At 37.9% G+C, this 16,214-nt stretch overlaps 1 protein-coding gene across 2 annotated transcripts; it reads left to right on the top strand.

Annotated features, from left to right (window-relative positions):
* Positions 1 to 867: 867 nt before the first annotated feature.
* Positions 868 to 12,540, top strand: LOC132142798 (MHC class II regulatory factor RFX1-like). 2 transcript variants are annotated; one of them, XM_059552925.1, is made up of 18 exons: positions 868 to 1,126; positions 2,375 to 2,736; positions 4,827 to 4,924; positions 5,023 to 5,100; positions 6,031 to 6,098; positions 6,185 to 6,527; positions 6,951 to 7,132; positions 7,999 to 8,118; positions 8,191 to 8,312; positions 8,410 to 8,528; positions 8,640 to 8,749; positions 8,829 to 8,980; positions 10,462 to 10,559; positions 10,640 to 10,789; positions 10,874 to 11,082; positions 11,529 to 11,682; positions 11,755 to 11,800; positions 12,010 to 12,540. In XM_059552925.1, exons 2-18 carry the CDS (start codon positions 2,397 to 2,399, stop codon positions 12,147 to 12,149), a joined length of 2,529 nt encoding a protein of 842 aa, XP_059408908.1. In that variant the 5' UTR covers positions 868 to 1,126; positions 2,375 to 2,396; the 3' UTR covers positions 12,150 to 12,540. The 2 variants fall into 2 exon arrangements, with proteins under 2 accessions (XP_059408908.1, XP_059408909.1); XM_059552926.1 differs by having other exon boundaries at positions 869 to 1,126; positions 5,026 to 5,100.
* The last annotated feature ends 3,674 nt before the right edge of the window (positions 12,541 to 16,214 follow it).

Below are 16,214 nucleotides of genomic sequence, written 5' to 3'. Positions count from 1 at the left end.
AAAACCGGCTTATAAGAGTATCAGCAAAAACCTGTTTCTTCATAATCATACAGTCATGAGATAAGACAGTCTGGAGAATATGATTCACACAGTGGCCTTCACAGAGATAACAGCACACGGATGAGCCTTCAGCTTACAGCTCTGACCTTGGTGATTACAGTATTATTATGTTTGATAGCCTGATGGTGCAACACTTCATTAAAGTTTTTTAAAATTAGAAATATAATGATTCATTTGCTGAATTTCATGCTCAAAATAAGAATAAATTACATTCTTATTTATTTATTTATTCAGGGGACATTATTCAGACAATTCCGTGGGTACATTATCCTGTTTTATTAAAATGTTTTGGAAAAAATCTGTACATTTAGACAAAGTACCATGGTTTTGCCATTTGATGCAGAAGCAGTAGCCTAGTATGTTTAATATTATAACGTTTAGTAAGGATATTGATTATACATATGATTTGCGCAAAAATAAAACACCGTTTTGATACATTTTTCGTTATATATAAATTATATGTAATTTATTAACGTGTACTTTTATTTTATTTTTTAGCTGACGTCGAAACTGATTCAGAGGAGTTTAGCGTGACGTTTGATTGACAGGAGATTTATTTATGTAAAAAAAAATTTTTTTTATGGTTGTTATTGTCCTCTGGCATGGTTTCATATTGTTGTTCATATTTTCTCCTTCTCATTGTAATGTTTCTCGTTGTATTGTTTTGATGTATGGCATAATAAAAAAAAAAAAAGTGACGTTTGATTGACAGGAATGTGGTCCAACGAATGAGCGTGAAGTGGGCGTGTACTTCTTGTGTAACAGTGTAACTCGACTGACAGCAGCTGACAGCGAATGACAACGTCAGATTCTTATAGACACTCACCTTATCCAATAACAAAGAGATAAGAGCGTTTCCCTTGGCGACACGCAGCCTATCACTGCTGAGCAAGAGGGCGGTGCTTAGACGGGTGGGTAGCAACAGTTGCCCCGGTGAGGACAAGGCGCCATAGTCACGGTAGTCGTGGCGACAAGAACCCAGCAACGAAAATCAACAACATCAATTTGAACCATTAAGAAAATAAAACTCCGCGCCAAACTAAGATCAACCGTCAAGAAGCGACAGGTGAAAGCAGCTACTTTATTACGCGTCCTCCTCTTGTTTTTTTTTTGTAAAAAACGTGCTGAAGAGCGCCAGACACGATTTCCTCAGTTATCGCACGCGGTTGTTATGACGATGTCAAATCTGCTCGAGCGCAATAAAATGGCGGGTGTTGTAACGTGAGCGCGTGAGACTTTTGACTTGCTGTTGTTTGTTTATGGTGAGCATGACGTCACAAGTGTGTTTAACTGACTTGATAACTGAAACGGATCACATGCCAGAGAGCGACTTCTGTCAGCCAAACTACATTCGACTGTAATATTTAGTCGGTAGTCCGGTTTGCTTGGGTTTATTTAACGCAAATGGCGATGGAATGCAAGCATTGCGGTGGATCAAACTCCCGGGAATTGTATTTTCAGCGGGGTTAAAACTTTGTTGAGGGAGTCGTCGAACAGCCATTAGTGTGCCAGATCAGCTCTGGAGCGGAGGGAGTGGTGGGAGGGGCGTGTTCTGGGAAGGGGCGTGGCGTGGGCGTTGAAAGTGCGTGATTGACACATGTCTATCCAGCTGTAGAAGTTGATGTCTAACTATATGTGCGTATATAGACTTTGCTTTTGAAAGTATGGTGGTAAATTGTTGAACATTTGTATTTAATTTTAACATGTTCAGTGTGTGGAAAATAATGTGTTTTTTTAACCTTAAACCACATAAAAACACATTTCATTACACCAAATAGACAAAATTCTGTTCTTTTTTAGCAACATACTGATAAAAAAAAAATTTATCGCCTGAATACACTGTAAGTCGTATTTGGATAAAAGTGTCTGCCAAATGCATAAATGTAAAAAAACGGCAGCGTCATATGACCCATTTAAAGATTTGTACTGAGGGGATTCTTCATAGCTCTTTTTATTACTCAATAAATCAGAAAATCCTGTCAACAGCCAGAAATTAATATATTTTCAACCTTCAGAATATAGATAAAACTTTAAAGTTGGATGTATGTCGTTGCTACTGAAGTGGAGAAAAAAACTCATTTTTGAGAAACAGCCTTTAAAGATATGTATTGTAATCGAAACCTACAGACACAAATAGATTAAGTTATGTATAATAAAATAAACACTTAAATGTGTATTTTAAATGTTTTCTGTCCACTAGGGTGAAAGATGGCATGAATGAAAGCAAATGACCAATGCATGGTCAAAATTGACCAATGCATGGAAATTTGAGTGTAAATGTGCAATAATCCATGCTTTTAATTTCTGTTTGCAGAGGGATTTGGGTTGTTGTTCTCATGGCAACCTCAGGCTTCACCGCCGAGGAGCTTCCACCCTCCCAATCACAAGGGTGCAACGTCACGACGGCCTCGTCAACCCTCCAGAAAGCCACTTCCACCTCCACATCCCAGTTCCTTTCTGACATCCAGAGCTCGCCGGGATCCGCTCCCGCACAGACGGCCTCTATCAGAAGAGCACAGGCCACACCCCCTGTCACTCAAAAGAAAGTGGTTTTGACCACGCCCCTTCAAGGAGCCGTGACAGCCGAGCAGTATGTGTCAGGAGAGATACAAAGCTCCGCCTCCCAGGCAGGAAACAGCCAGAGCGCCCAGCAGTGCATAGTGGTGACAGTTACCGGTGAGCTAGATATCCACTTTACTAGATATGTGTGGACTTACCTTTCTCCAGTAAGGACTGAAGCTGCAGAGCAGACCACTGGTTTATATGCATTGCATGTATGAAAGTGTGTGTAATGCGATCTAACAGACACCTGACACTATCTAGGTCTCTCCCTAAATAGAAGGACCTTGAAATAGACACGCAACAGCAGCAGTGTGCATCACCACCCGACACACACACACTTTCCCTTCTGCCTGTGCTTTTTATTTAACACACTCACACAAACACATACACACGTTGTTTCTGATGACTGCACATCGTAACGCTCTAATTGGCAGCCGTTATGACAGCACTGCCTGCTCAGCGTCCTCATTGTGTGTGGATGAACTTCTTACCGCAGCAGCTTTATTAACGTCCGCAAATTTTACATAGGAGTGAAGGACAAAACTGAGACCTGATAGACCAAATATTGTGACCACAAAAAATTGCACATTTAAAATACGATTTTAAATGTGCAAATACGATTTTAAATGTCATTAACACAATAAAAACATCTAAGTAAATATCAAAATAAAAAATTATGTAAATGTATACACTAGCATTTAAAAGTGTAAAAAAAAGAAAAAGTTTTTATCCAGAAAGGATGCGTTTTACAATTTTTTTTAATTTTATTTTTCAAATAAATGCTTTTTATTTTGTAAACAGTTATAATGATTTCCGAGTTAACATTGATAATGTTTTCAATATTGATAATAATAAGAAATGTTCCTTGCTCAGCAAATCTTCATATCAGAATGATTTCTGAAGATCATGTGACACTGAAGACTGGAGGAATGACGCTGAAAATACAGCTTTGATCACAGGAATAAATTACATTATATAATATATTACAATAGAAAAAGTGATTATTTTAATGTGTGATAATATTTCACAATATTACTGTTTTTACTGTATTTTTGATCAAATAAATGCAGCCTCTGTGATCGTAAGAGACTTCAAAAACATAAAAAAATCTTACCGACCCCAAATTCTTTTTGAGTTAATTTATTTATACTACGAATTAAAAATTTGTCCACATAAACTACTTGTGTATTTGTATTTTAATCATCAAAACATCAACACTAATAGAAAATAAAAATGTGAGTTTTATTTAGAAAATCTGTTTTAAAGCAAGCGCGACAGCAGAACACCTGTAGAAAGGCTCTAGCTTAAAGCACATCACAAGGATGGTGATATCAGAGAATAATTGAACGGAGTAGAGAGATAAACTGGGGCATTCAGGAAAAAGACAGTAAAAAGCACAGGTCCTCATCCTTTCTTGAGCTTGATTTCTCCTCTCTCCATCTCTCTCTCAATCTGATACTGTGTTTACCTGAGCGAGAGATTTCTCGGCCCATCTGTGGAGATTAGTTGTTCAAGGCCGGCCCGTATGAGCCTGATATAAAGAGAAAAGTCTTCATGTGTGTCTGTGTTCAGATCATGTTCTACAGTAGCTGCCTGTACAGTCTGGATGTGGTTTACCGTAAGTGTGAGCACTTGCTCAGAGTTAGAGCTCATTTTGGTGGTTGAGTGTTAGTTGTTTTGGTATTGATTTGATCTTAATTTCCTTCTGGTTTTGTACTGAACAAATTATGTCTTCCCCTTCACGCAGTCATTATTTCCTCTTTTCTGAGAGCGGTTTTGTCATGTTTCCTTTCATTTCTGTTTTCTGTCTCTTTATTTTTCTCTTCAGTGTGTCTTCTTCTCATTGCGTGTGTCTCTCTTGTACACACACAAAAACAGACGAGGTGTATAGTGTGAGATTCAGTAGTGTAAAGTGGCCATGTTCTACACTTTTGGGTATTGTTTCTAATCATTTTTTTAACCCCAAATGTTCCTTTAAACTAAACGGGTTGTTTTGGCACATGCACTTGAGTTCTTACTGTTACATTATATTTTCATAGTTCAACCCAAAATTTAATATAGTTAATCTCAAAACATTATGAACAATCCTGTTTCAATTTTAGGCATCCTTTAATATGCAAATGAGTTTCTGTCTGATAATCTGAGCATGTTATACAGTAGTTTGATGTCTATGTGTCTTGTTTTTTGTCTGCCTGTGTCTGTAGAGGGCTCTATTCACTCAAATGACTCTGAATCGAATTCTCCTCCCGCGGGACAGACTGGTGTACCCACACAGGTAGTGCAACAGGTGCAGACCGCACAGGTAATGCACACACTTCTGTGTGTGTATATATATATATATATATCTCTCATGGCTGTCAAAATCAAATTAATTCCTAATCTGTGAGGATTTGTTTTCAGCAGAGGTCAGTGGTTCAGGCCACAACCAAGAGTCAAAGTGGACAACTGGGGGTCAGCAACCTACACATCACACCTGAGGTACACACACACACACTTCATAACTGCTTCAAGTAGAATGAGGAAATCTCATCTACTGAAATGTGTTCTTCTTCAGTTATACAGCATGTTTTTTGTGTATCAGTTCAGTCCTCAAAAGAGAAAGTGTGCTTGCAGTATATTTCTTTACAAGGAATATCACTTGGGAGTTTCATATTTCACAGTGTTTTTCCATATTGCAATGGCATATACACATTTCTAAGTGTGTTTTGAATGCTCAAATATTTTTGGGGTATGTTATTGTTCATATAATAATAATATGTGATTAGTAGAAATAATTTGCAACAAGAAACACAATTTTATACACACACACATATATATATATATATATATATATATATATATATGTGTGTGTGTGTGTGTGTGTGTGTGTGTATACATATTGTATCAAGTGCTAGATTTTTATTTAGCTGTTTTGTCATAAATATCATAAAAGAATATACATATTTAAATTACATACATATATTATTAAAATATCAACAAACATCAACATAATTGACATATTTTTGCATATACAATTTTTACTGACATTAAATGCATCCTGCTGTACAGGATATATATATATATATATGTTATATACACTTAATTCTAATTGTCTAAGTATTACAATATTTTTATTCCGTTGTCTCAGATGTGTAATGAGAAATGTGATGGTAAATTTGGCTTTTCGTTTGTCCTTCAAAAACATCAGTAATGAGAATAATACAGGGGCAAATGATCATTAAAATTTGTGTTTGGATGTTGATTGGATGTTTATGTTTTGTGTAAAACTATTATCAGCGCTAATATATCAAATTTAATGTGTTTAAGTACAGATTTAGATTTGACATTATTATAGACATGCTTTGTGATGTTTAAAAGTGTGATGTGAAACTGCTGTTTGTGTGTGTGTGTGTGTGTGTGTGTGTGTAGGTTCCTGTACAGCATGTTTACCCGAGCCAGTTTGTGGACGGAGATGCCAACTACAACAATACTGCAATGTGAGCATCAGCATAGTACCTGTGGCGTATATTTAGGTTCTCTTTTCTCCTTTCTCTGTATTTGTCCTTCTCTCTCCCTTTTTTAGTCGTTTCAGTAGTTACCAGTTCACAGACCCCTCCCTCTACTCTCAGGCCACGCCCACTGTCACTTACTACGAGACGTCGCCCACCACCGGCTCACAGGTCACATCCCCCGCCAGCACTCAGCCTGTGTCTGTGACGTCTGGGATGGGCACAGGGGTGGTCTCCATGTTCTCAGAGGGCAGTTCAGGGATCACTGTGGTGGCTGGCGGGTCCTCGTCAGGAGTGGGCGGGGCAGGAGGCGTGGTTACCAGTGGAGGGGCGGGAAGTTACTTGATTCAGGGCGGGTACATGCTCGGCGGAGGGAACCAGAATTTCTCACACAACACACGTGCATCACCTGCGACTGTGAGTGTATTTGCTTTCACTAGTGGTACGATGCTTCAGATTTTCACATCGAGAGAGTTTCACCCAGTGTTGTTATAACTACATCTAATTTGTATAATTGAAATAAGGAAGAAATAAAATAAGATGTAAGTTTTAAATACAAAAATAAAATAAATTAAAGCTAACTATAAATATAAAAAAATCTAAGGCTAATGAAAATAATTTAGCACATAATTATAATAAAATATAAATATAATCTGAAATAAAATATAATAAAATAATAGTAATAGCACATAACAAAATTACTAAAACTTAAACAATTTTTAACAATTTAAAAATATTAATAAATACTGGTTATATCACTGGTTTCACCAGTAAAACAGGTGGGAAAAGAGGAGTTGAATGTCAAATAATGAACACCTGCGGTCTCCTGTCTGAGCTCAGGTGCAGTGGCTGATGGATAACTACGAGACAGCTGAAGGTGTGAGTCTTCCTCGCTGTACTCTCTACTGTCATTACCTCCTGCACTGCCAGCAGACCAAGCTGGAACCTGTGAACGCCGCCTCCTTTGGCAAACTCATCCGCTCCGTGTTCATGGGCCTCAGGACAAGACGTCTCGGCACCAGGTACAAGCACACTGTCCAGACCAGGTGTGACACAACAAAGATTCAAGCCACGGCAGGCAATATAAACATTTTGCTTTATTTGTCTATTTATTGTACCGGGTAGCTCCACCCACAGTGAAATCTCATTGGTCCAGAATCTTCTTCACATAACTGTGAATTAAACATGAATTGTGTTCTGATTAGCTGTGATTGTATCATGTTGTGCGGGACTTGTTTTATTTGCCAGAAATTTAAATTGAGCATAAGCCCATTTGAGATACGTTTAGTATTCAGAAAGATGTGCAGAAACTCAATGGAAGAATATTTACCAAATAGCATCTTAAAAAAGTCAAAAGTCTTGCATAAAAAAATCATGTGACTGATTGATATGCATCTCAAAAAGTAGATTATTTAATTTTACATGTAATAAAGGCAGCACTACAATTTCAATTAAACAGATGGGATTGAAAAGAGGCAATTTATTTAAGCAATTTTTGTTGATGTTGTTTCATGAATTAAATTAGCATCTTGGTTGAAAACATATCTAGTTTTACATTCACGCATTGACAATAAGTTTATGGCTCGATCTTTTTCTCTGTTGAGTGTATGTGATTCATTACTTGAAACAAAATAAACATTACCTGAAATAAAATACATTATAAAAAATGTTTTATTTAACGTTTTACTTGTATTTATTGTTTTATTTCAGCTAGTTGCAAAGGCACATTTTCTTTAGTAGTTCAATCTTTACTTAAAGTACTGAAATAAAACTAATAATTGGAAAAAATAAAAACTATATAGATGTGTAAAAAAAATAAAATAAACTAATAAAGAAAAAAAATTAAAATGACGAAAACGATGATACTAAATGAACACGTGTGTTTCAGAGGGAACTCTAAGTACCATTACTATGGCCTTCGAATCAAGAGCAACTCCCCCCTGCACAGACTGGTGGAGGACCAGCAACACCTGGCCATGAGACAACAGCCATACTCACAGAAACAGAGGTGCGTGTGTGTGTGTGTGGATGATCACTTGCTGTTGTTAATTTGATTGACAGCTCTCATCTCTTGATTAAGGTTAAAGCCTGTGCAGAAGGTGGAGGGACTGACCAATGGAATGGGCTTGGGGGCGGGGCATCAACAAGGGGCGGGGCTTTCTGACATCAGCGCCCAGGTTCACCAGTATCAGCAGTTTCTGGGTAAGACCACACAAATCAAACACAAAAATGTATGAGCACCTCTCTCTTTTGGATATATAATCTTATTCTACATCAACTTTTTATACGTGTGTGTCAGATGCGTCCCGCAGTCTGCCTGAGTTCCCTGATGTCAAAGATGAGGGTAAACCTCTGCCGGATGAACTCCTTCCTCAACATGTACACACATATCAGCTGGTCTACAGAGAGCACTGTGAGGTGTGTGTGTGTGTGTGTGTGTGCTGGATGTCAGATGTGAGATCATTTTAGTGTTTTGGTGAATAATGCGTGTGTATGTGTGTGTGTGTGTGTGTGTGTGTGTGTTCATAGGCAATTCTGGACGTGATGGTAAACCTGCAGTTCCCTCTTGTGGAGACACTGTGGAAGAGTTTCTGGAGGTTCAGTGAAGGACAAAGCGGGAACTCGGATACACTCGACCTGTGAGACACATTGTCTTTAAGCACACTAGTCACAAGTGTTGTGTTGTGTTGTGTCTCACGGCTGTCTCTGTCTCTACAGTCAGGAGGACTCAGAGAAGCGTTTGCCCAAGTCAGTTCTGGTTCTGTTGTGTAAATATGAGCCCATCCTGCACTGGACCCGTGAATGTGACAACTTACTGTATCAAAGCCTAGTGGAGATCCTCATCCCTGAAGTCCTGAGACCCATCCCCAGTGAGTTACACAACTCCACACAAAGTCTATATCAACTCTATACTGTAACTATACAAAGTCTTTCCCAGTGAGTTACAGCTCTTCACCAACTTGTTTCACAATGCTACACAAACCAAATGAATTACAAGATTCTACAAACAAACTTTATATAAACAATATCCAAAGTGAGTTACAGCAATACACTTCATTCCAATGTGTTACAACTCTGTACAGACTTTGTCCCGTTGAGTTACAAAACTTGCTATGCAAACGATATAATCATCCTTTCTGACGTGCACAATGCCGTACAAACTCTGTATTAACTCTAGTCATAGCCAGTTACAAAATTCTATACAGTTCCATTTAAACAACATCCACAGTAAGTCAGACAACTATATAAGCTCTATCCCAGTGTGTTAAAACTCTTCACCATCGTGTTACACAATGCTTTAAAAAACTAATGAATTACAAAATTCTACATACAAACCACATATAATCTCAGTTAGTTACAATACTATACAAACTCTATATGCACTCCATTTCAGTTTGTTACAACCTAAACTCTATATCAACTCCATCCACAGTGATTAACACAATTCTGTAAGACTCAAAACTCCATCTAAACAACATCCCCAGAGAATATTACAGCACTTTATTAACACCACTTCAATTAGAAACTAAACTCTACACAACTCTTTGCAAAATATATATAATCACTAATACTCAATAAGTTACGCAACTCTACACAAACTATATAAACACAATTTCATCTGGTTACAAACCTTCTCAAAACTCTATAAAAATGATATATAATCACCATCCTCAGTGGGTTATATAAACCGATGTAATGTAAATACAAACTCTATATAAACTCTAGTCCCAATGAATTCTAAAATTCAACACAGCACCATTCAAACTGTATATAAACTTCACAATCATGCACAAACTCTATACAGACTTTAAATCCTATCCCAGTGAGTAACAACTCTACACAAACTCTACAGCAACTCTATGCACAGTGAGCTAGACAACTCTATAGACTTCACAGTTCGCACAAATCTAAACAACATACAAATTGATTTACACAAAACTGTACAGAATCTATACAAATTCTATATCAAATCTATTCCCCCCTGAGTTACAAAGTCTACACATAGCTACCGAAACTTTATTAGTAAATTTATACAAGCACAACCATGAGCTACATGGCTATATATTATATTTTGCACTCTCTATACAACTTGATATAACTCTGTAAACTTAACTAGTAAAATGCACAATTCTAAAAAATAAGTTGCTTAACTTTATGAAATCACACAAAGATAGCGTAAATTCTATTTTAACTTCATACACTTCAGCTCAGTACAGCTCAAGATTCGTTAAAGCACGTTTGTTGCAGCAAATGACCATGAATGTGAATTGAAATCATAATTTAAATGCAGAATTTGAAATCAAGTATTGTTGTCTTTATTTAGACTCTTTCTATTTCTCTCTTCATGCAGGTGCCTTAACTCAAGCCATCCGTAACTACGCTAAGAGTCTGGAGAACTGGCTGACCAATGCCATGATCAACATCCCAGAGGAGATGGTCCGCATCAAGGTCTGAATCACCACTGATCTCCTCTGACTCCCCTCTGTGTTCGCTGTGGTTATGCTAATGCTGTGTGTTGTGTTGTGTAGATTGTGTGTGCGGGAGCGTTCGCTCAGACTCTGCGGCGATACACGTCTCTCAATCATCTGGCTCAGGCGGCCCGCGCCGTCCTGCAGAACACGGCTCAGATCACACAGATGCTCAGCGACCTCAACCGTGTCGACTTCACCAATGTACAGGTAACACGGCTCGCTCTGTTCATGTCCTGTCATCCTCAGATCTCCCATCAGTTTGTAATTTACGTGTGTTGTGTGTGAGATCAGGAGCAGGCCTCGTGGGTGTGTGGCTGTGAAGATGGTATAGTCCAGCGGATGGAGCAGGACTTTAAAGCCACCCTGCAGCAGCAGAACTCTCTGGAGCAGTGGGCCGTATGGCTGGACAGGGTCGTGTCGCAGGCCCTGAAGCCGTACACCGGCAGTCCAGCCTTCCCCAAAGCAGCCAAACTCTTCCTGCTCAAATGGAGCTTCTACAGGTGAGAGGGCCACTGATTCCCCACTGTACACTGCATATTAAAGTCCTCATGAAATCAAAGATGCATTTCTTTGGCTTTTAGTCTGAATATGCATTGACCACAAGTTCAACTGATGGCTCTGGCCAAGCTGTGATATAAACAAACCATCTGGCTATTTTAAAAAGGGGCGGAGCTGCTCAATATGTCCTGCACTGTCTTCCTGTTTCAGTTGAAATACGTAAATGCATTGAATAATGCTGCATGTTTCAATACACTTCAGTATGTGATCAATGCGCAGTACACAACAGTTCCAGTTTTCTGGATAAAATCACTTCACTTTTGACAGTCTAATGAAAAAATGAGTCAAAAAGCTAATACCAAACCCTAAATGTGTCCTGTTAGGGGTTTTAGTGCGTCTTTAGTTGTTATATTGGAGTAATCTCACAGTCTTTGTGTGTGTTTTGTAGTTCTGTGGTGATCAGAGATCTGACCCTGCGCAGTGCCGCCAGTTTCGGCTCATTTCATCTGATCAGACTGCTGTATGATGAGTACATGTATTACCTGATCGAGCACAGAGTCGCACAGGCCAAAGGAGAGACGCCCATCTCTGTCATGGGAGAGGTACAAGTACAAACAGACACACACATACGGTGAAACTGTCATACAGTGATTTAACTTTGTTTGTTGTTTCAGTTTGCCTGTCTCAACAGAAGTCAAAGGTCAATGGATCCTGATAAAGGTACGTACATAATCGCAAATCAGAACATAAATACGCCTGAAATAAAGTTATGTAACGATGAGGCTTTTCTAGTTTTTTCCTTCAAGTGAGTTTTTAATCGAAAAGCCTGGTAACTGCATAGCGATGCTCTAGAAACCACCCAGAACACTGTAGAGTCAGGAAATGTCACTGATCGTGTTGCACTGACCCTGCTGAGTGAATGTGTGTAGATGAGGAGGATGAGGAGGAGGATGACGAGACCGATGAGGATCAGGACATGGCCATTCCTGTGGTTGTGGGGGAGGAGTCACTGGAGCCGCCCACCAAACTGGCCAGAACCGAGCTCTTCAACAGCAACACACCAAACTAACACACCGTCATTTCTGCTTCCTCCGCCCAGACTGATGGACATTCACACGGACACTGTAGAAGCAATGTCTGTGCATGCTGAACTCGTTTGGGATTGAAATACAATCTTCAGTTTTGCTAATTATTAGAGGAAGCTCAGTTTCAGTTCATTTCCTGTAAACACAGAGGAAACTGAGCAATCATTTGAGTTTCCTGAGATGAAACTGCCCTCAGAGCTGCTGTATGATCTGATGAGGCTTTTCTAGTGAACGGTGACATTCATATGCCTTAATTAAGCACACACACTCACACACATATTTTCATTGCCTTCCCTTTCTCAAAGCTGCCATGTGTTTCATGTGTCTCGGCTTTTAAAGTTACAGTTCACCCAAAAGTAAAGGCATTCACCCTCATGTCATTCCAGAATCATTCAAGTGTGTTCCATAGAAGAAATAAAGTTATGTAACGATATTAGGGTGAATAAGTGAAGAGGGACGTTTCATTTTTGGGGGAACAGTTCCTTTAAGAGTCTGGTTTTGATGATCATTCACCCCTCCATGCTGCCATAGAAATCGTTCTTTGCCAAAGCCAATCATAGGTCACCTAGGCCTGTTCCTCATTATTATTCATGAACGTTTAAGGTGTTGCTGGAAACCACAACTGTAGATTTTGCCTTTTACAGCTGTAACTCCACATGTCCTTCCATGCTTTTGACTTTCTTTTTTAATTATAATGAAAATGATATATACAGTTGTTGTGCTTTAATCAGCTGTTCAACTTTGATGCTTTGTGATATGAGTCGGATGCGGATCAAACGTGCCTTCAGAGCATTATTCAGTCTAGAGATTCATAAACGTATAAATAATTATGAGAATGCTTTATTTTTTCCAAATCTGAAATCTCATCAGGCCTAATTTGCAAAACAGAAGCAGAATCAAGATTCATTTAACTGAATTTTCACAAATGAGATTCAGAGGTTAATCACTGACTTCACTGCATTAAATAAAAGCATCATGTGATTATAAAGAAATTAATTTCATCTGTCAGTGGTTTTCATTTCACACAAATCATTCACTCTACATCCACACAAATATAGCCGAGCAAAAATGATTCGTTTCTAACAAACACTGAACACATTTATTAGTGAAGAGTACAGATGTGATTGGACGCTTTTGTACAACTCATGAATATTCTGTATCTAATTATGATGGTTTTGGCAGCAAATTTGTAGCTAGTGTGTAACTCTCCAGTGGTTATAAAACCAAATCTGTGTGAAATTATTCTGCGACAGTTAAAAAAAATGCTAGTGACAATTATGAATACTAATATAACAGAGTTTAGCACAGGTTTATATTGTTTTTGAATATATATATATATCGAGAGTTTCTTTAATTGTACTATAAGAGTTGCTGCAAATGGTATGCATTTATTAGTGTGAAATTATTCCAGTGTATGATTATGCTAATGTATGATTTAGTTTTATGATCTTGTACTGATGAAACCATAATGGCCTTATTTGAAGTCTACCTGTAGCAGAAATCCATGTTCAAATCTGTATTATTGTGCCTCAAATTCAGTGTCCCTTTAAAAAAAGCTTTTAAGAAAACTCATGCATTCTGATGTTTTGTGTTTGTTACACACATGGAGTTCACTTATTTTCAGTGTTATTGTTTACTAAAACTTATCAAAGTTTGTGTACATTTTATATGAAAACCTTAAAATGTAAAATTGTAGGTTCCTGAATAACCTGCTTCCACACAATCACACAGATACACACACAAACACGTGGTCCGTCCCACAGCAGAGCAGCACTGAGGAGTGTGTGTGTGTCTCTCACAGGATGATCCACGTGCCTCTGTCATTATCAGCCAATACCTGAAGAGAAGAACCTGCAATCAGCAGGAAAAAGTCACAAAAACTATTGTAGGTGATGTTAAAATGAATATATAATATGCATATAATTCGATTACTTTTTGAAAGTAACAAAGTGTTTTTTTTATTATGAAATAAAGTTAATTAAATTAGTTTATTCATTAAATATATTTCACTGGAAAATATGCTAAAAACAGCAAAAATTTATCATAGAAAATCAATAAATAATTTGCAATAACATCATTTTAAATATAGAAGCCCATTTCTGGATCAGAATAAAAAACGTTTTTAATTAATACATTTTTAAATCTTTAATCTCCCAATGTGATTTTATTTCTTCTTTTAAATGTAACCTCACAATTATCTTTTTTCCCAACTCTGATGCAAAAAGAGTTAAATCTGTTGCCATAGAAACAACAGAACACATGCAGATTAGAACACTGCACCAATTGAGCGCAACCGTTGGGTTCCAGAAGTAAACATTCCATTCATCTTTTTGCCTGATTTTCAAACACAGTAATGTTGTGATTCTCCTCGTAACTGCTTGGATTGATTGACAGCTTTTAATGCTTTAACAAAGACTTTGAAAAGACCTATGGAACATGGGAACAAAAATACTTCGGAAACGAACATGCACAGACCAAATGGGCAGCACTAATGCATTCTGTGAACAAATCAGAGCAAAAACAACACCCACAACACAGTAGCTCCTCCTAAACAAAACCACACCACCTCGAGGATGACGACGTCATAGTCACTGAAGGAGCATCATTCCTGATGACCTCTTTGATGAGATACTCGAAGTCCAGCATCAGCTGCTCGACACACACACACACGAGCTCAAAAAGCATGAAGCATTTGATGTTTATGGTATCATGTTAATGTCTCAGGCACACACCTGTCCACTGAACTGTCCAGTCACCACTGGGCTGCTCTGGCATTCTGGCCTGCGCTAGTCTGTATCTGAGAGTGGTGTAAAACGTCAGCAGCTAACTCTCTGGCCCGCACGGCCACCCATGATTGGCCGGAGGAGAGTGGGGTGGAATGGGGCTTCAGCTGTCTGAGGTCAGGTGACCCATGAGATGAGGCTGATGAGGAAGGAGATGTAAGTCCAGCAGGAGGAGAAGAGGAGGAAGCATCTCTCTTAAGGTATAGAATCTGATTGTTTTGACCCTCCTGCTGCCCCCGTCTCCTACACAGACACAGAGAGGGATTCACACATAAAAACTGTAATATAGATCATTAAATCACCAACATAATTTAACACTAAATTACATTTAAAAAAATACACAGTTACTATATTTTAATGGAAAACACTGTGTAGATGGCAGCAATTAAATGTTAAAATAAATATTCGTAATTTATATAAAAGATCTTTTTAATGTTTTTAATGGCATTTATTTTATCAAAAATACTGTAAAAATACTGTAAAAACAGTAATATTGTGAAATATTATTATTGTACTGCTTCATATTTTTGTGGAAACTGTAATGCATTTTTTTCAACATTTAGCATATATTTGAAATGGAAATATTTTGTCACTTTACTCACATTTGACTGCTGGTTATATGTGCTCTATATAATCATGTATGTGAAGAATACAAATCTTGAATCTTGAATGTCTTTACTGTCACTTTTTTGATCAATTTAATATGCTAAATCGTCTGAATTATGAAATGAATTTAAAACATCTGAGTGGCCATCAGCAAGCACTAACACTGGCTGTGTACCTGAGCAGAGGGAGAGCAGAGAGCAGCTGGTGTTAATATATATGTGTGTGTGTGTGTGTGTGTTTGTATATATATAATTCTCCATTTGTTTCTTATGCTACATCCAATGTAATGCCATTTAAAACAAATCACAAAACTTTTTTTTTCTGGTTCTCAGGAGGATATTGTTATGGTATTGTCAATACTTATCATACCTGTATACCGTGGGGTGGAGGACTTTAAACCCGTGATCTGAAGGTGAGTTTCCTGAAACATGAATGCTTGTGTGAAATCCCTCCTTCTCCTTTATGTGTGATGGGAGGTTGGGCATTTTCTGAATATGTTATATTTATACATGTAGAGCCCCAAGGCATTATTAAGCGTATTACTAATCTAACACATACAATACTATATAATAATACAACCATTAAATAAAAAAATTACTGTAACAGAAGTATAAATCACTTTTGATGAGTTCAGAAACCGCATATTTACTCCTCCCACTA

Source organism: Carassius carassius, chromosome 6 (genome assembly GCF_963082965.1).
Source record: "Carassius carassius chromosome 6, fCarCar2.1, whole genome shotgun sequence".
NCBI classification, from domain to species: Eukaryota; Metazoa; Chordata; class Actinopteri; order Cypriniformes; family Cyprinidae; genus Carassius; species Carassius carassius.
This window is presented reverse-complemented; position numbering and strand designations above follow the sequence as displayed.